The sequence below is a fragment of the Tauraco erythrolophus genome, chromosome 7 (genome assembly GCF_009769465.1).
Source record: "Tauraco erythrolophus isolate bTauEry1 chromosome 7, bTauEry1.pri, whole genome shotgun sequence".
Lineage (NCBI taxonomy): Eukaryota > Metazoa > Chordata > Aves > Musophagiformes > Musophagidae > Tauraco > Tauraco erythrolophus.
This window is the reverse complement of record NC_141471.1, coordinates 18,873,162-18,900,494: the sequence shown is the minus strand read 5'-3', so window position 1 is coordinate 18,900,494 and position 27,333 is coordinate 18,873,162. Positions and strand designations below refer to the sequence as shown.

The 27,333-nt window shown below is 40.2% G+C and overlaps 1 protein-coding gene across 1 annotated transcript in view; it reads left to right on the top strand.

Moving 5' to 3' along the window:
* The window catches only part of APBB1IP (amyloid beta precursor protein binding family B member 1 interacting protein), a 56,431-nt gene that overhangs the window by 4,195 nt on the left and 24,903 nt on the right, over nt 1-27,333 (top strand). The window contains exons 3-9 of the mRNA XM_086614854.1: nt 1,094-1,386; nt 6,206-6,274; nt 9,820-9,979; nt 13,616-13,737; nt 21,969-22,043; nt 23,412-23,555; nt 27,066-27,176. Of these exons, the coding sequence (XP_086470980.1) occupies nt 1,094-1,386; nt 6,206-6,274; nt 9,820-9,979; nt 13,616-13,737; nt 21,969-22,043; nt 23,412-23,555; nt 27,066-27,176 (974 nt within the window). The remainder of the gene's footprint in view (nt 1-1,093; nt 1,387-6,205; nt 6,275-9,819; nt 9,980-13,615; nt 13,738-21,968; nt 22,044-23,411; nt 23,556-27,065; nt 27,177-27,333) is intronic.

Genomic DNA, 27,333 nt, shown 5'->3' with positions numbered 1-27,333 from the left:
ATTTTTGAGTGTCTAGTTCAGCACTCTCCATCCCTTTCCAAAATTCTACTTAAAGATTTCTCGATTTGTGATGTTGTGTTTTTTGTTTGGTTTTTTTTTTTTTAGCTGGACTCTTTGAAGATATTCAAACCGCTGAATCTGTTTGGTTCTTAAAGAACCCTCCTCTTCTAGAAAGCTAAATAATCCTACAGGATGTTGTTTCACAGGATCTCTTATACCATGACTAGTTGAAACAACCAAAGAAGAAATTACATGTAAAGTTCCAGTATAGGATTTTATCTTAACCTCCATGGCAGGGGAGTTGGAACTAGATGATCTTTGAGGTCCCTTCCAACCCTAACCATTATATGATTCGATGATTCTGTGATTATACTCTGACAGAGTAGACGACAGAAAGCAAAGTTACAATATTTCTATCTGTTTGACAAGATGCTTTTGAAAAAGAGGCTGTCTTCTTTGTTCTTTTGCTTAAAGGATCTTCAAAATCCTGCATATTACGTGAGATATGTCACAGATGTTGATCACACAATTACTGATGTGCTACAAATAATACCATATAATTTCATGTGTCTCAGAACTCTCTGACTCTGCTTCTTGTTCATTTTAGAGTTGTAGAATAGTAGTAATACATGAAGATATTCTTGGTCTAGGCCTTGGTTTATTGTGTGCAATACTAAAACTTACTAAGGACTTATGTTATGTACCTAACTTAGGACAAGTAAGTAGCCTAATGGGAGCTAATGGAATTTCTTGTTTCCTTATCACTAAGCATGTGCCCAGAAACCTTGCTGGATCAGGGCCAGGTTTTGTAACATCATAAGGGCCTAAAACTGCTATCACTGAAAGTGAAGCTTCATGTCCTGTTGAATTTGTATTCGTAGAGTTCCTTGTACTCTGAACTTCAGTATGACCAGATTAATGGCTATTCCTAAAACACGTTTGTTTTCTTGAACCCATTTAAAATGTTGTTTGCTTTCCCAGAACCCTTACATCTTACAGTAACCATGCCTTCTGGAATTTAATCTCCACTGAACTGGGAACATAGTGTTTTTCTTTGCACTCACTCTGACACATTTTGTGATTTTCTTTACAGAATCCTTGAGTGCCCTAGAGGACAAAGACCTGGATGCTTTAATGGCTGATCTTGTAGCAGACATAAATGATGTTGAGCAGAGAACTTTACAAGCCCAGAAAACTTCTTCTGGCAACCAGCAAAGTGTGGTCACTCAACCTTCAACAGGCTTGGATAGTGACATTTATTCGAAATCAAGTCTTTATGTTACCATTACTGGACAATTTGGGGATGACTTGCCCCCTCCACCTCCAAACCCTGATTTAGACCTTCCACCACCACCACCACCACCTCCTCCTGAGTCATTGACCCAGGTAAGCCTGGATGGAACCTTGTTCTAAGCATTCAGTAATTCTTGTAATTTTGCAAATGGCATTTGGCATTGGAACAACAGTAGATATCTCAGGTAGAAACATCTTCGGAAGGTTCTGCAATGATGAAACGTGCATGAACTGCGAGTTTTCTGTTACTGTGGGCTCAGCAATTTCTGCCTGTTTCTTGACCTATTGCCCACTCCTTCACCTTTCTAATTATCATTTTGGTAGTCCAAGACAGGCATAAATCATTGCAAATGGTTTACTGTAACAGAAAACCTGTGACTCAATTTTTTTGACAAGCACTGATCGGTTAATACCTTCTTATAGAGAACTTTGCTTTGGCATCAGTGCAAAGCATGGCCAGAGATCCGACCATTTTGTGAAGATGTCACTATGTGTGTTCATTGCAGTCTGTGCTATTGGTGCTGATGAGATGATTCTGTGGATGTTTGCCAGATCCATCCCTGGCCTAACTGGGATAGGAGAAGTTGTTCAGTTGTGTAAAACTCAGTGTTTGCTAGGAGACTGGTGCAAGGCTGAACACAAGAATTACCTCTCCTAATCCCATCATGGAATCACTCTGCTCTTCTTGGTCTTGTCAGTTTTGCCAAAAAACATGGGCAATTCATTGCAGTTTAGAAGTCTGCACAAACTGAATATGAATCACCTTGACATCACTGGGGTCTCTGTGTTTAGCATCATATAGCAAACATAGTTATGAAAAGGAACAGAAAATCTGGTAGGAAGAGGATCTTTCTATATATAGAAAAAGTAATTCACTAGATGAAGCTTCATTTGATGTGTAGGACCTTTCAGTGCTGTTTGAAGAGTGAAAGTTGTAAACACGTGGGAGGAACTTCATTTTTCTGTGTCTCAAAGATAATAGTTAACTTCCTATCTTAAAGGAATATCAACATTTGCAAAACCAGCAGCTATACAGCTTCAGAAGCTGAAGCCTTTTGTTTAACTAGTATAATTGATACAGAAGAGATGCTGTCAAGGTAAGTTCTATCCATTGTTGTACAAACATGTTTCCATCTTAATTTAGACTCATGACCTTTAAAGAAGTACCAAGCTTCTAAATAGTCTGGTTTGGAAGCTGAGGAAGTACAGTCTGGAGGTGGTTAGGTGAGCTGAGATTGGCCAAAGTGCCAGACTGAAGGGGTAGTCATCAATGGTTTGCTGGCTGGTAACAGTGGGATCAACACTGAGGCTTGTATTCTTTAACATTTTCTTCTGTGACTTAAGTGATGACATAAAAAAATCATCTATGGATGTGCTGAAGATGCTTTTAATTAAGGGCACTAACTGACAAGATGAATGGCAGAACTTCAGTGCAGGGCGACCTTGAGAAATGTGAGGACTGGGCCAGCAAAACCCTCAGAAACCGAGCAAGATACAAGGTCCTGCACCTGGGGTGGAATAGCCCCATGCATTTGTATAGTTTGAGAGGCAACAGGCTGAGCAGTAGCCCTGCTGAAAAGGAGATGGCATCCTGGTGGATGCCACATTGGATAAGAACCGTAAGTGCAAGATCATCTCGATATGGGAAGCTGGCCTGTGTTGAGAAGAGCATTGCCAGCAGACTGAGAGCACCATTATTCCTTTTTCCTGCCACTGGTGAGGGCACACTTGGAATTCTGCACTCCATTCTGGATGCGGAGAGCACTCAGCAGAGAGCTGCTGGGATGGCCAGGGGCATGGGGTGATCAGGGGCCAGCGAGGATGAGCTGAGGGAGCTAGGCCTGTTTAGTCTGACAGAGGAGGCTACAAAGTGACCTAGTGACAGCTTAAAAATAACTGAAGGGTAGCTACAAAGCTGGTGGAGCCAAATTCTTCCATGGTAGTGTTAGGTCATGTGACAAGGGGCAACATCTACATGTTGTAGCTTTGTGGTTTTGGACAGGACCTTAGGAAAACCTTTTCCATTTCAGGCAGTGGTGTAGCACTGGAACAGGTGACCCAGAGAGATCACAGATTTTCTTTGGAGGTTTTCCAAACTCATGGAAAATCATGACTGACCTGATCTAGTGTTGGTGACAGTTCTGCTTTGGGTAGGGAGCCCACAGGGAGACTATGGACCTCCAGGCCTCTCTTCTGACCAGCACTTTTACGAAGCTGTGATCTAAAGCTCACTGAAGTCAACAGTGCTGCACAGTTCATTCCCTTGAGTTTTGTACTGAGCTATTCTGTTAGCTGGGATCCTGCATTACCTGAGAGTCAAACAGGATTTCAGAGTGAAAAGAGGATATACTTGCTAAAACAAAACTGGAATTCTATATGCAAAAATGTAGCTGGAAGTCACTTCTGTCTCCATCAATTAAAGTGTTCCTCTGAGATTATGTGCTGAGTTAAATCTCTAGCAGTGTTTTCTGGTCTCTTTCCAGACACAGTGAGAGGGCTGAGAAGGATGGGAACAGGAGGCAGAGGCATTTCTAAAGAATCTATCTGCAGTAGTTGATTTCCTCATTAAGGCACTGGTTCTGCTTTCTTCCGCAGTCCTTGCCTCATTTTCTGATGCAGGTTGTATTCAAATACTGATGGGTCACATTGTGTGGTTCATTGTCCTCAAAGTTGCCTATAGGGCTATTGCACATGCTGCAGTGTGAATGATGGAGATAATAACCATTTAAAATTAATATAGAAAGAACTTATTTCAAATTAATATTTACTGTCTTGGTTAGTATTTGCTTTGAGAAGACATTTCTGATCAGTGGAATGAAATGCTGTGGTAAATGGAATGTATTTTATTTCATCAAAATCCTTGTTCCTGTTAGCCGGGATTCTCGCTAAGTGATTCTTGACCCAATCGAGGCTGACGTTTCGTTTAACACTTCTGGTTGTCTGTAGTCAAATAAAAATAGTGTTAATATTTTCAATGCAACTGTGATGTTAAGACTCTATTCTCTAACCTTTAAGTGTGCCATAAGAAGTACGGCCTTTCCTTCAGGGAAGCCTAGTCTTATAAGTTTCTATCAACTCTGACTTTTCTTTTTGAAAACTGTCCTTAAGCTAAATAAGTCATCTACATTTCCTGTGACAATATCAGGATGACTTTTATGTAGTTCTGTTTGAAAATCCAGAAAACGTGGTGATGATACTATAGAGGAGAATTGTTCTACTAGAGAAGCTGTTTTTGGATTGTCAAAATTAAGCATCTGTAAGATGTAGCAATGCAAGTTTCCATACCTGTGAAGAAAAAAAAAAAAAAGACATTCTTTCACTGATTGCCTGGTATTTATAGCAGAGAATCTGACAACAGCAAACATGCTTGAAGCCATCTCTTTCAGGTTGCACACCTCACCTTGTATTTTTGACATCCTAAAGGATGCTAGTATCCAGGGAAAACTGATAAAAGATATTTAGTTCAGTGAGGAGTAGTTTAGTTATGGTTGAACCTGCCTCAAAGCTTGGGATGAATAAGATAACTTTCTTAGCTCTTTTTTTGCTATGGTTCTGTGATATACCTGTAAGAAGGAAGCAGTGGCAATGCTTAGTTAGGCCTAGTTTCTTGCAAGTGCATCTCCCATGAGTTACAGCCACCCTGGATTTCTTTTAGTCCAAAGACCACTAAAATTACGACTTTACGGTAGAAAATGGTGACTGAAGGTAACACAGAGAAAAATTTTGCCTGGAAGCAGGGCAGGAACTTTCTCCTACAGTCATTGACTGGAAGTTGGGTGTTCCTGTGAGTACCATAGCACAAAATCCTACCCCTTTAAAACAAAGGAAACTGAAAGTGAGAGCAAGAGGGACAATAAAAGTCAGCAAAGAGACAAGGAAGCAAAGACAAGTCAGTTTTCAATAGGAGGAGCAGGAATTTAAAGTTGGAAAGAAACCGAATCCTCCAGTAGTACTAACAGTCTGAGGGAGCCCCAGGAACCACAGTCATTTGCTGTCTAAAATGTATTTTTCCAACTCTGTCTGTGACCAGGAGAGACCACTGTGAGACAGATGGCAAAAAGAAACGGTCCCAATCTATACACCAGTCACAGAGGCAACAGTAGGCAGTGACATCTGGTACAGGTATCTAAAAACTCTGAGCACCTGGGGATCCAGTCTTCTTGGATCACAAACCTCACTGATATTGAGAGAGAGGCATGATATTGATACAGCTGCTTTGTAAAAGAAGAGCCAGGTGACACTGGGATCTTTAGGAATCTTACTGTGGCAGTCAGCAAAAGCTGGAATGAATTTGAGTGCTCCATCTAACTGCGTTATGAATAGGTCCATCACTAGAATAAAAAGCTATGATATCATCCAGTTTCAGGTGGTATTCCTCTCAGTAAGTATGAGTGCAGTAAGAGCTCATATGTTGCAAGTGAAAGAATTCAAGTAAATTCATGGACTTAACAGAAAGTGTAAAATTATAAGTGGTATAATTGCAAGCCAAGGTTTCAGTAAGGTCCTAAAAATTCTAGTTCTCAACCCTATTAAGAGGTGAGTTTTCTTCCAAGTGGTTACGTCCACAGTGCTGCTTCATTCAGACTAGATCTTCCTTCATCTTCTCTTTTGTGTCAGCTGTAACGCATATGGAAGCATAGAATAGGCCAGTTTTCAGGCATTCCAGTAGCATTTGAGGAACAGATCATGTAAGATCTGTATGACTGGGCAACAAAAGGAAGCACTGGACTTATAAATCAGAGCTTTCGCTTGAGGATATTAGCTCAAACAATGCTGGGGATTCCCTGTAGCTATGAAGTTTCCCATGGCAAGCTTTGTTCTGCACATAAATAACAAGAAACAACTCTTTTCCAGTGAACATAAATTGCTGATGCTGCTTAAAAAGTATACCAAATATCTTGTGTCTTTTCAGGAAGAACAAGAGGCACAGGCTAAAGCTGACAAGATTAAACTTGCATTGGAGAAGCTGAAAGAAGCCAAAGTTAAAAGGTGAGCCTTAAAATCGTGAAATGCTACCATAAGAGCTACCAGCTAAATATCTATTATGATTCTTCTCAATAATAAAGTTCTTACTAAAATCACTAAGCTTTTTCATTTTGTCTGTAACTTGAGACATCTAAAGATATTCTGTGGACCTGTCTTGTCATCCTCTTGAAGAGAAGTCTCTGGGTGAACGCTACCTTTGAGGGACTTATTTTTAAGAGGACTTGGAAGGCTTTGCCTCTTTTTTCCAATGTCGGGGCAAAGCCCTCTCTTCTGACAGGCTGCTTTAGAGGAAGTGGAATGTACATCATAATGTTGCTTACTTATACTGTGTTAATTCCAGAAGTGTTAAATTTTTCTTCGAGTGGATGTGGATTTAGCTAATCACAATTAAATTAGTGAGGGTCTTCCTGCTAAATCCTCTCACAGCAGTGTAGTAACATACAAGGATAATAGAAATTATTTTAGACCAACAAATTAGAAAGCTTCCAGCCAGTGTCTGCACAGTGCTGCAGTGTGTCATGTAATTAAGTCCACTCATCCTAAGCTAGTGTTCCGGCTGAACTCAACAGAAGCTGAAGATGTGCAGTAACTTTGAAGAATACATGTGAAGACAAAACAATCACGACCTTTCAGTCTTGCTCAAAAAGGAGATGGGAAATGCTGGAGATCAGAGCTCACAGGGCTTCCAAGAAGAATTGAAGCTTCCAATAAATTTGAGGGTGTCCAGACTTGAGATGGTTCCCACAGAACACTTTACATTCATGTATAAATGCTACTTCTGAGAGAACATGTTGGGGGATTTCACCAGTGTTGTCTTTGGAAGGCTCTGTAACTAAACTTATGAACTGGCCACTCTCTTTTCCTTGCAATATTAGCAATTCTCCTTTGGGAGGTAACATTTATTTTGAAGATGTAGTGGTTTAGGCCGCTCCGCTCCGGCAACTAAACCCTACACGGTCGCTCACTCCCCCACCCCCAGGGATGAGGGAGAGAATCAAAGAAGAAAAAGGAGACCTGTGGTTTGAGATAAGAACAATTTACTACTACCGCTACCAATATATATATGTACGAATTATGTACAAGGATAAATATATACAAACGAGTGATGTACGGTGTAATTGCTCACCACCCCTTGATCAAGGCCTGTGTCGTCACGAAGCTGCAATCCCGAAATAGATAAAACCCAATACCGCAATCCCGGATGAACAGGAGGCCCCGAGACAGAGAGAGAGAGAGAGAGAGAAAACACTCTGAGAGTCTGAAAGTGAGAGTCCCGGAAGGGCAAAAGCCCTTCTTTCCGGCTGACCCTCACTTTTATACTGGGCATGACACTGCATGATATGGAATACTAATTGGCCAGATTGGCCCTCAATCTTAAATTCAAGTACAAATCGTAAGGAGAGTCGTGGACCCTTCGTCCCGGCTATGCTCCCCCCCTTATCCTGTTGTGCTCTTGCACACTGGCAAGAACATGGCAAGCTGAAAAGTCCTGGAGACCTCAGTGCCAACTACAACCATCAATGTGCTATCAACATTCTTCTCAGAGCGAGCCTCTGAGTTAAAACCAAAACACGGAGCTAAAAAGAGCTAACTCTGTCCCAGCTAAAACCAGGACAGAAGACTTGCCCCCCCCCCTTTTTTTTTCCCCTGTATTTGGAACCATAGGGTAGAAGTAAGGCTTAATCTTCTTGTGGCTACGTCACTATAATGAAATTACCATGTTGTTCTTGAATTCTAAATTGACTAAATAATTGTCAAGAAAACTGGTCATCTCTCCTCTACTGAAAGTGGAGGGCAGAAGCCAGGGAGGACAGTGAAAAAGCAAGCTCACAGCCCTGGTCTTCAGGAGAGCAGACTTTGGCTTCTTCAAAGATCTGCTTGGAAGACTCCCATGGGATAAGGCCCTGGAAGAAAGAGGGGTCTAAGAAGGCTGGTTAATACTCAAGGATCACCTCCTCCAGGCTCAAGAGAGTTCTATCCCAATGAATGAAGGGCCACAAAGATGACTAAGGAACTGGAGCATCTCTCCTGTGTGGAAAGGCTGAGATAGCTGGAACTGTGTAGCCTAGAGAAGGCAAGGCTCTGGGGAGATCTTGTCAATCTACAGAAATACTTGAAGGGAGGGTGCAAAGGGGACGGAGCCAGGCTTTTTTCAGTGGTGCATGGTGATAGGACCAGAGGCAATAGGCACAAACTGAAACACAGGAGATTCTACCTGAACATCAAGAAACACTTTTTCACTGTGAGGGTGACTGAGCACTGACAGAGGTTTCCCCGAGAGGTTGTGGAGTCCTCCCTCCCTGGAAATATTCAGAAGCCAGCTGGACAGGGTCCTGGACAATGGGCTCTAGGTGGCCCTGCTTGAGCAGGGGATTGGACTGGATGACCTCCAGATGTGCCTTCCAGTCTCAACTGTTCTGTGATTCTGTGAAAATGGAAGCTGCATGCATGTTTTTGAGCAGTCAACTATGATCAGATAAAAATACCTGTCTTTCCCTAGACATTTTGTAGATTATTCATGTGTGACATTTCTTTTTATCTATAATCTGCACTATGGCTCAGCTGCTTATTTTAGAGAGGAAGATACTTACAAGGGTTGGAATCAAAGCAAATGCATGTTTTTTGTTACTTTTACTTTTCAGAGATAGTGTAGATTTTCTCTTGGAGATCATCACTCTCTGCTGCTACCTGATCTTTAAGAGAGATTGTCTCTAATGCACCAAAGTTTTTTAGGCACACGTTTTCGAATAAGGAGCTATTTAAACAAGACTATATGGAGAAGTCCTCTCAGCTCACCCACTTATTTTCAGTTTCCATGTACGGATCCTGTAGACAATTTTTCTTCTGTTTTCAGTGCTAGCAGAGCATTTTAAGTAGTATCCTTGTAATGTATTTGCAGTTCTTTATCACATTGTATGTACTTCAGCATTTTCTTGCATTGTTCCTCTCTGAAAAAAGTGCATGCTGTTTCTCATTTAAAAAATATTTCACAATATGAAGAAATAATGAATGTCTTGGGTTAATTTGGTCAACGTAAATAACTCACCTGTTTTCTAATTGGTGGGTGTTGGACCACTGCCCTTCTTAACACAGTCTGATTTCAGGTTGGTCTTTTAGCATGGCAAGATTCCTCCATTCTTTTTTTCATTTAAAACTAAACTTGCCACATTTCTAGCCTGCATTAATGACACTCTGTCCTTTTGTACTCGGTTTCCCTATGAAGCATTTTCCTTAGTCGCACATCTAGTAGATTTAGAGAAGAGATTAACTTCTGCTTTTTCTGCATAGCAATTTCACCGTTCCTGTAGTCATGCACAGGGCAAGGTTCAATTTCCTTTTTTGAGAAAAGGTCTTTGTTTTGGTGGCAATATAATGTGAAAGCTTCCAAGCTGTTTTATTCCCTCACCTCACTGTGGGAAAGGGCGCCTTTGAATCAGTAGTAACCTTCAGCCTTAATCTTTCTTATCTGTGTTAGCAGATTCAGAGTAGCCTTTTACTTGCTTATGAAATTAACTGACTCTTCTGTGACTCTGTACTCAGCTTGTTGTCAAGGTGCACATGTACGATAACAGTACAAAGTCACTAATGGTGGATGAGCGTCAGGTGACACGGGATGTTTTAGACAATCTCTTTGAGAAAACCCATTGCGACTGCAACGTGGACTGGTGTCTGTATGAAATGTACCCAGAGCTGCAAATTGGTAAGTGGCACAGTAACAGAGCATATAGCAAATAGATATAGTGCATCTTATGCTATCGGTAATCTTGAAAAGATAATTAATAACTTTTCTTCTGCTTATGTGGCCCCTGGTGTTGAAAGATTGCAGTCTCTAAGCTGAGGGATGCTGCAGGAATGCACTTGGGCCGTTCTTGCTGTAGAAGTGAGCCTTCCATTTGTCCGTGCCATGAGCTGCAGAAGGCTCCTTGCCCACCGCAGTTTCCATTATTCTAATTTACACAAAATGAAGGGACCATGTGAATTTCACTATGTTTGTCAAGGCAGTGACAGACCCAAACACACCCATACTCAACTCTACTCTTTGGAGAGAGGTTGTAGTGCTGTAGTGCTGTCAGCAGGCTATTACATACTGGCCAAACAAATGTAATTAAAGAAGACTGTCTGAGAAGTGTTTCAGTCATTTCTAATGCTTTTCACTTATGATGGTCATTTTCTTAAGTGTAGTTGTGAACGGGATACTGCTTTCTGAAGGGGCTGCAGCTCTGCCGGTGGTACTTTATGATTTAGAAAGTACCTAACCTGGCTTCCATGTTCCTAGAAAACAGATGTGCAAAACTTACATATTGTTTGGTGTAACTTAATGAGTTTGTTTCAAAAAGGCTTCAAGACCTCAATAAGAATGGAGTATTCTTTAATTGTGAGTTATTTCAGAATCTTTTTATTGTCCAGGCTGCAAAGTATTCACATCAAAAGGAAAAGGAAAATTGCCACGACTTTTCTTGCAAGGTCGCATTTGACCTAGAGAAATGGGAAATTGTCAAACAGCCTTTAGCATTCTCAGTTTACAGACTCCCAGCAGAGATGTAAAAATGCACAAAGAAAATTAAATATCAATATTGCACTTTAAAAGAGCCTCAGGAATAATCATCCTGTTAAACTAAAACAAAGAAATGTAGAAATAGCTGGAAAAAGCCTGACTGCTCATAAGTAAGGAGATTCTCATCTGCTTGTAAGAATGGCAGAGGCATTAACTGCAAATTTGCTCTTTCTACTCCATTAAGATGATACATGAAGCAATGTTGCTGCATTCTTTTGTACCTGCTTATGTTAACTAAGGAAAGACTGGAAATGTCATTAGACTCTAGAAATGTCACAAATGTCACTTTGAATAGTTCTAGAGTGTCTATCTTATCTTGGAAAGTTGCTCCCTCTGGTCTAGCATGACTTGGCCAAACATTGTGAGCATTAGGACGACAGCATGTAAACAGATTGTTTTCTGAATCCCCATAATCATTAAAAAGAATGTACTTCCATTTCATCATAATCTGGATAGATATTTTGAATTCCCCGTTACACAATTAAAACAGAAGGTGTCAGGGAGATTATATGCTACAAACATTGGGGTTAGTGGTTAGACTAATTTTTTTGAAAGTAAAAATTACTTGTGTTACCTTAGTCTCAGCTAATGCTAAGTGCTTTGTGTTGCAATTAGGGTTAGGATATTGGTGTAGTGAGGGATTACTCTCATAATAAAATAATAAAAAATATTTTAAAAGCCAGGACAGAAGAAAAGTAGGAAAGGAAATAAATCAGTAGTTGGTTCAGGAAAAAAGGAAGAGTCTATGAACTCCTGATGCAGAGTTTTGTCACCAGGCCCAAATCACCTGGGAATGGACCCTTTTTGTTTGCAGAAGGGAATTTTGATATGGATGGAATAATACATACTCTTTCTTCTGCTTCCAGTGCACAGCAACATGCAGTTAATTTTGTTCAAAATCAAAACAATCTGAATTATTCTTTATTCTTGTCAGCATACTTCTTGGAAGTTCTAGATAGCTCTATTACTATCAGCATGCTTAGAAGACAGGCCTTCCTGGCTGTTCCCTTTCTTCCTGCTTTCCATGTTAGTATTCAAGATAATAAAATTACATTTACTTTAAGAGACAAATCTGAGCAGCAAATGTTTAAGGCTGAACTGAAAGTCCAAACTAGTTTTATATCAGAAGATCCTTGACAGAGTATCTTATTTATAGTTATTTTGAAAGACATCATTGCAAATAAAATAAACTACAGTTTTAGATTAATTGCATGTTAAATATCACAAATAATCTCAGTAGTGAGATAGTGATATAACACTGGGCTGCACATACCAGCTTTTGTTTTGCAATAGAGTATTGCGTTATAATATGCATCCAGATTTGATATTTTTTGGTGACAATAATTATAAGACGACTCTCCTGAGGATGGTAAGATCATACCTTTTATATAAGAAAAGCCTGGTACTGGAAATGGACAAACAAAAGTATATGCAGCAAAAATTAATGTTAAATAACTAGAGTCACGACCTGAGAATTATTTTATGGCTATCCTGGTCTATAAGATACTGTTTACCCTTCAAACCATTACTTGAGTTTCGTATAGTGCTTTGTATTTCCAATGCATTGCAGAAGTATCAGTTGCTAAGTGAAAAGTGTTACGTTGCTTGTATTGTTAAAAGTTGCTGCGTACATGTGAACTGGCCCTGAAGCTAATCTCATTTTGTTAACTTAATTAATTCACACAATTTAGTTTTGATGGAACATGCTGAATCCTTGTCAAAAATAACAACAAGTGTTGAAGAAAGCCTACAAAATATATGTTCTGTTGTCTTCTCTTACACTAGGCCAACCTAGGCCATTGAAAGACGTGGTCACCACAGACCACCAAAACGGGAGTACAGTTGTTCCTAGGGAACTGCCAAAATAATACTGAAAATTGGAGCTGGGTGAATTCACTGCCCCAATACTGAATTTGTAGAAACATGCAGTTTAGGTCCTTCCAAAATTACCTGTCAAATTTTGCTTGATTCCTTTTCCGTACAAGGGGGCTTTATGTGACTGTTCAACTACTTTATACAAGTGAAACTGTAGAAGAGGAGATCGGAGTTACTGAACCTCAGCATACTCTGTGGTTTCCTCGGTGGAGGATCTGGGTCCAGATCAGCTCAGGAAGGGAGGGAACTGATGCTAGGTCTCCCACATCTCTGGTGAGGTTTCTGACTACAGAAATGCTGGGTGAAACAGTATATCTTCACGTTAGTTCTCAGTCTGTTTTCTTATTTCCTGTTTTGCTATTTGTTTTTCAATACAGTTGCTTGAAATAAAACGTTTTATTTCCAGTGCATGGAATTCTTCCTGCTGACAAAAAGCAATTTTTAATTTGTTCCAATAAGTAAAAAGACAAGGAAATAAGTTTTTACTATTTTTTTGTTCAATTCAGTAGCCATAGTGAATATATAACCCCTCAATTATATTGCAAACCTTAAAAAACAAAAGCAAGCAAATGCAGAAAGCTATTGAGAGGCATGAGTGTAACCATCTACTCCAGATAAGTCCCTGTTTCCGTCCTTTGCAGTCTTCGGGCAACAGTACAGAGATGCAGGAGGAATCCAGGAGCATGCCAGAGCTACATAAGGCATCTTCTGTAGATGATTTGCCCTTCCATATGACACTATTTTCATGTGGTTTTGCTCCCTTCTGTGTAGTGGAAAAGAGTGCTGGACTGTCCAGCTCTGACTGAACATCAGATAATGATTACATTCTTGCACAGGAAATTCTGCAGCCTTAGGAGAGGGCAGGAGAAGTCTGGGTGTCTTACATTACCTGTTCTCTCTCTCCAGAAAGGTTTTTTGAAGATCATGAAAACGTCGTTGAAGTGTTATCATACTGGACTCGTGACACTGAGAATAAGATTCTGTTTTTGGAAAAACGTGAAAAATATGCTCTATTTAAAAATCCTCAGGTAAGCTAATGTGGTATTTGGATAAGAGTCTAAAATTATGTCATTTAGTCTGTATTATTATCTGTGTTATTAATTTGCTTTCAGCTTTGTCAGTTCAGAATTAGAGAAAGCAAAACTTGTGCTGTCAACAAAAAAACCTCCATGTTGAATGAAATAATTTGAAAATTAGTGCTTTCTGTTCTTTTCTGATACTATTTTAAAGTCCTGTCTGCAGTGGTAAAAAATGAATCATGTAGTTCTCCACTGGTACAAGCTGTTGTTTAGGCACAGCTCTCAAAACTGGGGTGAGATGGCACAGCTGTAAAAACTTGGCCTTCGTCAGTGCTACAGTTTCTCCACCATTTCTACTGATGAAAATCAACATTTCCTTGAAGGTCTGTTTTTTGCTAGTTTCACATGAAACTTCATAAAGAGTATACTGAGTACTACAGAGAGTTTATCTGGATTTTTTTAGACTGGGGAGAAGAATTGGGTGAACAGTGACTTGTGCACACTAACTTTGTAAAAAGAGGGTCTGCATACTGAATTGCATCAAATTATCCAGGATAGGTGTATACACAAATTGTTTATTTCTTGAGATATGTGGTCGAAACTGTATTTACAAAGACCTTAGCCTATACAGTTGATGGATTCTGGGGCACTAGATCTTTTCCTCTTGTCAGCAGTCTGTTGGCTCACGGAGCATCTGGTTTGTTCCTGAGGGCAGCAAGAGAAAAATGAGCAATTCAGCATTGCCGAAAAAGTGAGTCAAATATGTAATTTGGCAGCAAATCTCACCAAGCTGGTCATTAGGAATTTTTTTTTTTCAGAATGAACCAGTGTTTCAAATAAAACCTGCAGGGAGGAAGTTTCCTTCATTGACATAACAAGTGTCCACAGTCAGGGAAAGAAAACTTATCCTGCAGTGTACATGGATTGATGTTGACTTTTAATATGAAACAGCAAAGCCAAGTTTGGAAGTAAAGCATACGTGGTCACTCAAGATGTCATACTTTCTAATGCACATAAACATGCCTAGCAGCAGAGGTTCAACTGTACATCTGATTCATACACTCGTAGTGGTATTTGGACAAGTGGCTTAGGACAAGGCTGTGAACCTCCCGTAGGAAGTAAATTTCTGATGAAGATTCTGGGAATTTCGGTTGCAATGAGCTTTAGAGATAAACAAGACCTACACCAAAACCAGAATAAGAGTATAGCTCTGTCCTCTCTTCTTAGGACATGCTGAGCTTGATCTGGACATGTTGCAGTCCTTGAGCTTCAGCCCCTCTGTGATAAGCTCTAAAATGAACAGCCTAAGGAAACTGGAGCAGTTGCAGCTATCACACTATGGAAATATTTTGCCAGTAATAAAGTCTCACCATCTGTCAGGCTTAGTAAATTCAAACATTGTGAGACAGGCAGAATAGTACGGTCGTACCAGCAGTTTGTCTTTTTGACAGAAAAATAATCAGTATTGTACAGACAGAGCTCACGCTAGGTAATGGAACATGGTAAAAATACATGATCTGGAGTGAGTGTCTGAAAAGGTAAACCAAGCAGAAATGCTGAGTTGGGGGGGTGCAGGGTGTATAATTGCCTAACTAACTACTTACGGAAATGATGGTGTAACCTATGGGAAACTGAAATCCAGTGCTCTGATGCTGTGTTCTCAGTATGTTCAGCCACCGCCTCCTAGCTCAGGCCAGGTTGCTTCGTAAACTCATTTTGTGAGTACAGAAATTACAGAATGATTTTTTTGAGACAGCCAGTGGTGGTAATGCAGCAGCAGTTGGATTCCTTCTTGGTCTTATTTAGTGCTCATTCTATCAGAGGTTGTCCGTGGAGATATCACAGTTTTGTGATTTCCAGATATTTTTCTGGAAAAAAGAGGCAAATTCCAAAGGTATCCGGTGCCTACAATTTATTTTTAGACAAAATAGTGATACAGAATTTTCATTATAGAGGTTTGATGCAATTAAATGCTTTAAAAAAACCTTATTATAAAGATGTCCAGATGCATTGCTAAAACAAGTGGACCTCAGGAGAATGTCTGTGACCTGTCAGTATTCATTCTTTCTTTCTGTGGACTAGTTACATACCTGGTATAGATTAAACAACAATTAATTAAATGTGTTTCACTTTCTAAGGAGGAACTGAGGTTTTGAAACGCAGGATTTATCCTCTGTGTCTGTGCTAGCAACATGCTGCTCAGCTAATGCCAGTGGCTTTTTTGAAGATTGTTATTTTTGTCATGCAGTACTCTAATATTTTTCTGCGGCTTTGTTTCTGAAAACAATGTTTTTAAAGTATTTGGAATACATTTTAGAAAAAGCATCTGCAAAGTCCTCAACTGCGTCCCTCTTCACAAAGATAGGCACGCTTTTGCCCTTTCCTCAGCGTGAAACAATTTACCCTGCAGGAAACTCAAAATAAAAGACCATTCCATGAATGGCTTCAGTGACTCATCTACAGAGATGGAGCGTCTCAAGTCTATGACTAAAGAGTGAAACAAAAATACATATTGATAACGTGTGCAAATAAAGAAGACCTTTATAACACAGGAAAGGTGATGCTTTATCATGTGGTTGAGTGATGTCGTGCTTGACTCTTGAAAGGAAAGGTTGTCAGGTCTCAACACCTCTTTTTAAAAAGCTCAAAGAATAATTCTCAGTTAAAAGAGACTCTAAAAAATAAAAAAATGTAGGAAATGGTTTTCCTTCATTTAAGCATGGTTATTTGTAAGGGGCAGTTGAATCTAAACTCCTGACTGTAGATGCTGGTCATGCTCTTAGAACAGTATATTTGATTTCTGCTTATATGGATTTTGATTTCCTGTATTTCTCTTTTGCTGATACAAGCAGACAGGATACATTCAAGCAGTGCAGGTGACACCACATGCATGTGGGGTTTTTGGGGTTTTGTTTTTTATTATTTTTGGACAGTATTTATGAAGATTAATGAAAATTTGTACAGTGAGTACTTTACACTTCTGCTCCCTCATGTGTAAGCCAAAAGCAAGAGCTATGCTCTCCAGTAGACATTGCATACATTGAATTGGCTTTTTATTTCTTCTGAAAAGAAAGAATACTAAGCAGTGCGAGAAGAAGGTGGGGTAAGAATTTGTAATGTCTTGCATAACGAGGCAGCTAGAGTGAGTTTCACGCTTGTGTATTTGTTTTGAAGTCAATGAAATTGGGCTAGTATCCACCAGGTGATGATTTTGTTTTTCACCACTTTGAGAACCTCTATGAATCAAGGTTTTTCTTTTGTCTCCACTGTTACCCAGTGAAGGAAACACAGAAGGGTGGCAGGAAAAAATAGAAGTGAGAAAAGTCAACTAGTGAATTCTTCAAACATTTTGAACTAGTGAACAGTGTTAAAAATCAATTTTTGGGGCTTCCAAAGAGATTTTCCTTTAGCTTCTTTCACTTATTTACATTTGTGGTCTTCAGAGCAATTTTAAGTATCTTCTTAAATTTTTAATATGCATTTTTTAGGAGACACATCTTAGAATCACAGAATGGTTAGGGCTGGAAAGGACCTCAAAAATCATCTTGTTCCAACCCCTCTGCCATGGGCAGGGAAACCCTCCACTACATCAGGTTGCCCTAAGCCTCATCTAACCTGGCCTTGAACACTTCCAGGGATGGGGCATCCACAACTTCTCTAGACAACCTGTTCCAGTGCCTCACCACTTTCAGAGTGGAGAATTTCTTCCTTCTATCTAATCTAAATCTCCCTTCTTTCAGTTTAAATTCATTGCTCCTTGTCCTATCACTACATGCCCTTGTAAAAAGTCCCTCTCCAGCTTTCCTGTAGGCCCCCTTTAGGTACTGGAAGGCTGCTATAAGATCACCCCGGAGCCTTCTCTTCTCCAGGCTGAACAGCCCCAACTCTCTCAGCCTGTCTTCATGATACGGGTTGCAGATATGACCGTGTTCTGTTCTATATTTTTCTTCACAAACCATGCTGTATTTGGTACGCAGTTGCGATGGGCTGAAATGGGATGTGAGCTGGCCAGGTCTTGCTTCATTCCGGGTGCAATTTGGATGAGCATAAACAGGCAGCTCATTGCACTAAGAAGATAATTATGAATATAGAGCAGCTTCCTTGTTTGCTGCACACTGTCTGATCTGTGCTGTTGCAGACGTTGGAGGTCTTCTGGAAAAACAGTTTCGATAGCTTGAAAGCAAAAATACAACCTAAGCGGAAGGGTAAGCAGAGGGAGGATGCTGCCTCAAGCACCTGATTTTTGCTATGTGCTGACAAGTAGCTGCTGCATTCCAGCTTGGATGGGGCTGTGTATGAAAAAAGTTGAAAGGTATGAGAGAGGTGCTGTTTCATTTAGCAAATTGTTTTTTACAAATACAGAGACATGGAACACCGATCAGAAAGTTTGGCAGTGCGGTTGTTAAGACTACTATTTCTTCTGTGATCCAAGTTTGGTTTGCTTACATGCCACCAGAAATGTTCTTTGAAACTATTGAAAACACCTTCAGTCTTCGTCTGTTTGAGACTTATACAGTGGAAAGTGATACAGCCTGAATTTTTTACCCGCCTTTCCACACAAAAGTAGTTGGCTGTATCTCTTTTGTGACTTTCTTTTGTGCATATGGAATTTCCTGCCGATGTAAAACCATAGATGGGTCATCAGCTAGTTTTGCCACTGTCCTGCATAATTACAGGGAGAAATGCTGGCATAATGTCTCAAGAATGTCATACCTGGCTAGCAGTACATTTCAAAACTGCCACTGTAGCTCTGCATTGGTCTGAGTCAGGCAGAATGGCATGGGAGAGCAACTGGCTTGGTGTCAGGTTCACATGATTTGGGATGTGCAGGCACAGGGAATAATTCAGCAAAAATGCTGGGCTGCTGATCTCTGCAGCAGATAACCCAAACAGTGCAAACAAAGCAAACCCAATGACAGTATGCTAGCTTACTTTGTTTTGTTTGCTAAACTGACCCTTTATGTTTGCTTTCTTATGTTATCAGCCCAAGAGGATGAAGCCATCCTGTTAAGTAAGCTCAGCTCTCTATCAAAAGAAAGACATTGTCTTTTGAACGTAAAAAATAGTTAATTCTCAAATCTGTAGACATATGCAGAGAGCTGCCCTGTAGCCACATCTTGTCCCATTAATGACCTGACATCTTAAACCAAACATGCATTTCCCAGTGGTGTCCTCAGACAGGAAAGACCTTGCCTTTCATCATGACCTTTGACTACTGGACTTGGAACGACCTCTTGTAGACACAAGTGGTTTGCCTCCTATAGGATGAATGCTTCTGATCAAAAATAGGAGACCACACAGTGATGAAACAAGTTCAGTGTACAGTCTGCTCCCCAGGCTTTTAGTCACTGACAAATAAGTACCATACACTTCCAGATTTCAGGGCAGAGACATAAAGGAGGTAATCAGTAATAAACGAAATGTGCGTTGACAGGTGAAAGATGGCAATGTACATCTGTGTAACGTTGGTTTAGTGGGCAGAGCTCTGTTTCCCTAATGAAAAAGCTGTGTTGTTAGAGATCCAGCATGGATATCATTACAAATTTTCTCTCTTTACCATTGATTATATCAGTACAGGGTGGTCTGTGTTTCTGCTAAATAAATGCCAGATGCCTGAATGGGAATCAGTTGTAATCAGAGGAGCTTTGTTTTCTATCAGTGCACTGAAGGCTGACTGAGCCAGATGGATGTTCTCCCTACCAATAGTAAAGCTGATGCGCCAAGCCTTGTTGAGACAGTGATAAGGTGTCCTTACCTTGATAAATCTTCATTGTGTATTTTAGGGATTGTACTTTAGGTCTTTATAACGACCTATAGAAGAAGACAGCTTACAGCTTGCGTGTCCCTCTACTTTCCAAGTCCATCCCAAAACCTGGAAGCCCAGCCAAGCCTAACAGTGCCCTCTGAACTTTCTCTTCGTACCTTCATCAATGCAAAAGTGGGTGTGCCAACACCAAGCCAGCAGTGCTGTGACAGTGCTCCCTGTCAAGGAGAGCTGTTGCACATGTACAGAGGACTTGACTGCAGCTGCTCAGAACAGTGTCTTTTTATCCAGCGGGATGAGTAAAGCATTGTCACTCAGTCAGACCCGTGGTTTTGGACTGCATAGGCAGGCATTGCTGTATGGGTTGTACTGAGAACACGCTTCTAAGCAGGTTTTGGTTTGAGCTGGTTTGTTTTTTATCGGTTATAAACACTGTCTTCAGGTGTGGTCACAAAGCTGTGGTCCTTAGTGTTCACTTACCTTCATCAATGGACTAAAAATGTGTCCAGGCAGTCTGGAGCCAGCTGTGTGCTGCTGCATATCCTAGAGAAGAACATTGCTGTATTTCCTAGCATAACTGTCTATGATATTGAATATTCAAGTTTGTTTTCTTATCTTCATACCACAGACATGGCATCAGCATAGGCCAAATTGCAGGTGCCTGTGTTTCTGATGTCCCCTGTCTGACTTGATGTGAACTTTTAAGAAAGCAGTTTTTAAAGAACTGGTTTTGAGATCATCCACACCTCTTCCCCTTCCTTTCCTGGTGCCCCTCCAAAAACCGTCTGCTATGAGGCTTGTGTTCTGGCAGACAGCTGTTCACAGCACTGCTTGAGAAAGAAGATGTGGTTGTGTGGAAAAGCAGAGTTTCGCTTCAGATAAACCTCGTTGCTGTAAACATGGTATGCTGGCAGGGCAGATGTGCTGCTTGGTTTTTTCTTTCTTCCATTGTAGCAACAGCGTGTTCCTTCAGTTACACACTTCTTGTTTGTCTTTGTTTGGATTTGTGTTGTAGTTTAGTTGTTGTGGAGTTCTAGGCATGTAGGTATGTTGCCATGTTCTTATAGTCTTGAGACATGAAAAAACAGAGATGAAAAGTCAGATAAACTCTTAGTTTTCTTCCTACAGAATTGCTGAAGAATTACAGAATTCGTAATTTTTAAGTAGATAGCTTTCAAAATTTGTTGAGTTTTTTTGATTTTTGTCTATTTCCTAGACAATGGTGTATGTTTCTTTTATGCCCTTTGTTCTGCAAACAGCTTTTTGACTGATTCCAGGGAAATCAGTAAGACTGTCCCATGCATCAGGTATTTTCCAAACCCAATCTCATCTTCTGCATGTATTTTTGTTTAGAAAATGATAAAACACAAGAACTTTGAGTGGTACCATTCTGGTTTCAAGCCCATGGATCCAAATGCTACTTGATGCATGGCATAGCTCCTTGATCTACCTGCTTCTTCCACGCCCAGCTGGAAGAACATTTGAGCAAAGCCACAGCACATGCTCTGGCACCCAAGTCCTAGCATGCTCCTGAGCCACCTTCCTACTGCCTGAATTCTCACATATGTCCAAATGCTGTCCTTTTGTCCATCTGTACAATGCAGATGAATGCAAAATTGTTTTTGCTGTTTAACAGTGGGTGAGTTTATTTTTACTGGTAGCTGCGTGCATGAGGCACTGTGCTTCCTTGTTCGCAGGGGCAGACAGGCACTGGGCCTCTGAGGGCAGCTGCAGCTTCACAGCTCGCTGTCACAGAAGCAGAGGATCGTTTCAAAGTGTAGGCTATTGCTTCAGTAGGCTGGATCACATGTGCCAAGATACCATGGTGATTATTCCTTCTGATTTCTTCTAGTTTTTTGAATACCTTCTTCATTGCATAAAAATACTTTGCAGAGCACGAACAGAGGTTTAAAAGTAGAAAGTAGTAACTTTAGATTAAGAGTTTGGCATATGAGCACTTCTATTAACAATTAAGTGCTGAGTTATATCCAGAGTGACAGCTATGAAGCGTGCAAATTAGCAAATCTGATTGTTGTTCAGAAAAATGGTTTCTAGTCTTTTGATACTGCATTGTATTCATCGTATATCAGCATGCAATAAAATGTTATGTTCTCTACCACCTGTAATAATGTAGGAAGTGGTGAAAATTGGAATGATAAAGTCAAACTCATTGATCCAGAAAAACAGCCAAAAACATAAGCCAGCGTCTTTAAATTTTTTGGAGGTTGTATATACATAGGCAAAAGTAATTTTGTGTTACTTTGAATTATATTCAAAGTAAAGAATTAAAACTGATGAGCAGGCAGCTGTGATTAAAGTTTTCTATAAGAAGAGTCCATAAGCATCTGCCTCTTGCATTTGCTGGCTTGGCTACTCTATTGAAAGACTGAGTAACTATTGAATGGGTTTGTAGGGACCTAGTTACTTGTATTGCTGTCTTTATAATGAACATCAATTTCTTTTGTGTCTTAATTAGAATTTCTACCTGGCAAACAAAGGGAAGAATGAAAGCAAAGAAATGAATGATAAAAACAAAGAGGCTTTACTGGAGGTAAGCCAACTTTCTACTTTGATGGTGCAAATGTTCACCAAAACTCTGCCACCATCTGCATCTGCTCTGCAACAACAGCTTTTAGTTCTTTATGGGCAAATGTGCAACAACAGCGTTTAGTTCTTTGTGGGCAAATGTGTAACAACAGGAAGTTCTGTGATGGTTGGTGTCTTTGTGTTAAAGGTTTAATATGTGGATTTTACTCTGCATCTGAGGAATGAGCAGCAGCACACCATTAAAAATGCATATTCTATCCCCTATCAGAGAAATCAAATGATAGAGAATTATTTTGTTGGTATAGAACCCAATGCCATGAAACATTTTTACTTAGGGTTTCTATGAAGAGTAATGCCATGATAACAATAAAAGCAGTGTTATACAAATATAAATAAAAGAAACAGCTGTGTCACACCCTTAGACCAGCCCGTGTGACTTTATATTGTTGGTAAAGTTGATCAGTTGCAAACAATTATATTTTGGGTTAGAGGTAAATGTACTTCTCACTACCTCAAATTATTAGCTGTTCTACAACAGGAAAAGAACCTTTGCACCTTGCCAGAAAGTCTTTTTAGCCTCTTGCCTTTCCTGCTGAAGTTTTACTTCAGTTGTATGTTTGAGAGACAAAAATCCAGAGCTATATGAAAGACAAGATTATCACAGTTCTCCTGGCAAGCATTTTGACTTTGGTAAAATTCACAAAGAAATGCTCTTCTCATGTGACTGAGAATTCCCATTTCAAAATTAATGCATCTCATGAAGACACCGGATGTCAACCGGCAGAAGTCCTGGTAAATTCTGAATTAAAACATTAAATGATGTTGTCGTTAAAAATTACTCAACAGTAGGTCCTTCAAGCAAACAATGAAGTGTATTTGTTTAAACAGTGTTATAAACGCTAGCATGTATTTCAAAGTGAAAACAGAGGTTGATGAGGAATTTTGTCTTTAGCTGTTTTTAGAGCTTTAAGCAGTCTCTAAATTCTATATACAGAAGTATTTTTCTACAGAACTTATAGATACAGCAATAGAGAAAAAGCAACAGCAGCAGTACCAACCACTCTCTTTTATTGCCATCCCTGAGCACATCTATGTCTCGTTAAAACCTTTTGTACATTTTTGCTTGACCCTTTAGACAGTGGAGGTTGCAAGCCTGCTTTTCCAGTGTGAGCGCCTAACTTGCACAACCAAATTACCACATTAGCTTGGAAAAGTTTCCTTTACCTGTTCAAGGTGTTCATCTCCCTGGTAACTCCCCATGTTCATATGCTCACCGTCACAAAAAAGTCTCTATTTTTTAAGATAACGTTTTTCTGCTATTTATTAATAAGCTTGTGCTTAATTTATTTTGTGTATTATTCTTGTTGCACAGGAAAGCTTCTGTGGGACATCTGTCATTGTGCCAGAGCTTGAAGGGGCCCTTTATTTAAAAGAAGATGGAAAAAAGTCCTGGAAGAGGCGTTATTTTCTTCTACGAGCTTCTGGAATTTATTATGTACCCAAAGGAAAAAGCAAGGTCAGGAAGGCAAATAATCCTTTTAGCAATAAAACAATTCATGGAGGTGAAAGTGAAGAACTCCCAAGGTGACATTTTAAGAGCACTGTCTGGTGCATCTGAGAGGGTTGGGATTTTTTCGGTTTAACTTTGACTACACCACTTGTACAAATATTAGAATGTAGTCACTGAATCCTGTCACGTTTCTCTCCTTTTGATTTCTATGGATAGATAAAAGCATTAATGAAACAGCACTCCTCTGGAAGTCAGTAGGGGAAAGAAAAACAGCACAGCACTCTTCAGCTGGTGTTATGCTGCCAAAATGCTTCACTGTTATATGGGTTCTCTGTGGAAGAATATTTTTAAAGTTCTCAAGTAAACTAATTTCTTATCACAAAAAAGGTGGAGTTTTACTTTGTTTGATATTGACCTTCTGCACTGGTAACCAGCATGCAGAAATGTTACTGTTTTTTTCCTACAGTGATCTTTGCCTAGAGAACTTGTCGTGCCTTTTAAGGCTTTATAAGGCTGCCTTTTGTATAGAAAAAAGTGACAGAGAAGCATCCACCTGACTGAATCCAATGCACTGACATTGAGTATTGCAAAATATCTAAAGAGCGAACTGCTAGCAGTGCAGAAGCAAAGGGGTCCTGGACATGCTGCACATAAGGGCAGCTGGCTTCTCATTTCCACAGTGATGAGGTAGAATGGTGGCATCTGGGACTGGTGGTATTTTTATTCTTATTTTTTAATTCTGAAAACCACTTCTGTTACTGCTTTCAGCTTTGCTAATGCTTCATATTCAAAAATTCTGGTGCTACTGATGGAGCTTTATTATTATGATCTGTGCTGTGAAACTTAACTGTTTTGCTATTCCCTGACTAAATTACAAAGGAACAAAAATTAAAATTGATAGCTTGTAAAGGAAGGCCATGCTGCTGCTCCAGTGACCTGTGTTTATAATCAAATCTCAGTGAAACACGGACCTAGATTACCTTGTTGCTTTCATGTCAATTTGTTTTGACTTTACCTGACCCTGAGATAATGGCTTTCAGTCCTTAAATCATGTTGCACACATACAACATCCTAGCAATGAGGAACTAGAATGCTATTTGGAAGGCAGCTAAGGTGGAAAGAGTATAGGAATAGTCAAATGAAAAGTTTGTCTTGGACATTTCCTTGTAGCCTGCCTGCAACAGTGGCCAAGTAGCACAGTGTCAAAGCAGGGCAAGCATATGCTGATAGTTACTGTCGTGGGTTAGGTTGAAAACTTCCCCCCCACACACAGCCGGTCACTCCCCCTCCCCCACCCCCAGGAATGAGGGAGAGAATTAAGGGATAAACGGGAAACCCGTGGGTTGAGATAAGAATGATTTAATACAGATGATTTAATACACAGGATAAATGTTCACCACCCCCTCGTATGCGAAGCCCGTCTCGTCCCGAAGCTGCAATCCCGGACGAACGCGAGGCCCCGAAATAGAGAGGGGCAGAGAGAGAGAGAAAAGAAAGGAAAACAGCAGAGCAACAGCGCAGCAAGCGCAAAAGAGCAGAAGTGCAAAAGAGCCAAAGCGCAAAAGCCCTTCTTCCCGGCTGCCCCTTGCTTTTATACTGGGCATGACGCTGCATGATATGGGATACTAATTGGCCAGTTTGGCCCTCAGTCTTAAGTTCCACCACAAATCACAAGGGGAATCGTGTCCCCCTTGTCCCACAGTGTTCCTGCACTCCGGCACACTGAAAAGTCCTTGGAGTTTCACTTCCAACCACAAACATCAGCTTGCTATCAACATTCTTCTCAGAGTGAGCCTCTGAGTAAAACCAAAACACGGAGCTCTTCTGGCTGTTAAAAACAAACGCTGTCCCAGCTAAAACTAGGACAGTTACCCAGCCTTTTTTCATCATCCAGCGATACCTGTTTCAGTGACTTTCCATCATAGTGCAAATGAGGAAAGTGCTTTCTTTTCTCAGGTGATAGATTGTAACATAGGCTCAGGATGGAGCCATGCAGTCGCCTCGTAACAGCTGTTTTAGTTTACCACTTTATTGCCCGTTAGTTGTTAGAGCCTGTGTACTACCCTGCCTGTAGCTGAGCCATTTTAAGGAACTGCGTGAGAGCTTCAAACTCACTGTATTACTATCTCAGCCACTTAAAGGATTTGAATCTAGTTCTTCAGGAGACAGTCACAGCTCTTTAAAACGGTACCACAATCAGCTGTTTGCTCCTACTTCTGTAACAGCCTTCAACAAAAGGATGAATATGTCCATGCCTCAGCCATTTCAAAGTCAAGTCTCTTTGCTCAAATCTGTGTTTAATAGTGATTTGAGTTAATTACTGGACTCTGTATGCTAACAGCTGAGGCTCAGGTAGACATGTCTTTTGTGGAGACAGTAATCTCTGGCAGATGAGCCCCCTCCAGAGTTGGGGCTGTTCAGCCTGAAGAAGGGAAAGCTCTGGGGTGATCTTATAGCAGCCTTCCAGTACTTAAAGGGGGCCTACAGGAAAGCTGGAGAGGGACTTTTTACAAGGTTATATAGTGATAAGACAAGGGGCAATGGCTTTAAACTGAAAGAGGGGAGATTTTGATTAGATATAAAAGAAATTTTTTACATTGAGGGTGGTGAGGCACTGGAACAGGTTGCCCAGAGAAGTTGTGGATGCCCCATCCCTGGAAATGTTCAAGGCCAGGTTGGAAGAGGCTTTGAGCAACTTGGTGTAGTGGAGAGTGTCCCTGTTCATGGCAGAGGGGTTGGAACTAGATGATCTTTGAGGTCCCTTCTAACCCAAACCATTCTGTGATTCTGTGAGCAGGGTGCAGGGAGGATGCTAAACATCTTAAAGCAATGCAGGAGAATTCAGCCGAGCTTTTCAGTCAAAGTCCTTAAATTATGAGAGTTCATCCCACGTCAGGGTGGTGTGAAGAGTGCACGTTCACCTTGCCGCAGTCATTCAGTTGTAGGTAGAGTGATCTTTCATTGAGGTACAGAAACAAACAGCTGACAGACAATAGTATCTTCAGCTGCTGCAGCTGTTTTGAAATTCATCATGTAATCATGTTCTCACTTGTTATAAAAAATTTCCTGATGAGAGTTTGTCTGTTACGTGTACCAAAGAAAAACAAACTCTCAAAGCAATTTAGAACACCAAACTTTCTTTGTCCCTTCAGAATTGTAAGGGTGTGGTTGCAAAGCCTATATCTATTCTACTGAAGTTATTTCTTACTATGGTGTTCTACTTGGTCTTATCAGCCATAAGCCAAAATTTCCACACAAAGCAATAAAGCACAGAAAAACAGAACAACAGCAAAGTGTTGCACTGTGTTATATATAATTCTTAATATGTACTGACCCTCTTCCAATTTTTAGTTTAAGAATGCACATACTTAAAATTAATCTTTCTTCAGTCAACTTCATGACAGTTAAAAAACCAAAAAGCATTGGCATTCATGCACTTGAAAGAGGTCCTATTAATGAGTTTCACATCAAAATTCAATTTGGTCTAACAATAATGTACTTGGTTTTCATTTGTAGACATCTCAGGATCTGACATGCTTCATTCAATTTGAGAATATGAACGTTTATTACGGTTCTCAACACAAAGTGAAATATAAGGCACCCACAGATCACTGCTTTGTCTTAAAGGTAACGTACAAGAAAAATAAGTTCTGCAAATGTCATACACAGTTTCTATTATATGTAAATATGTTTGAGTTTGAAGCTCCAGGGACACTGATGAGATAGAATGCCTCCTGCAAAATCATGTCTGTTTTCTTCTTCGCTTCATTGTTACCAGTGACAT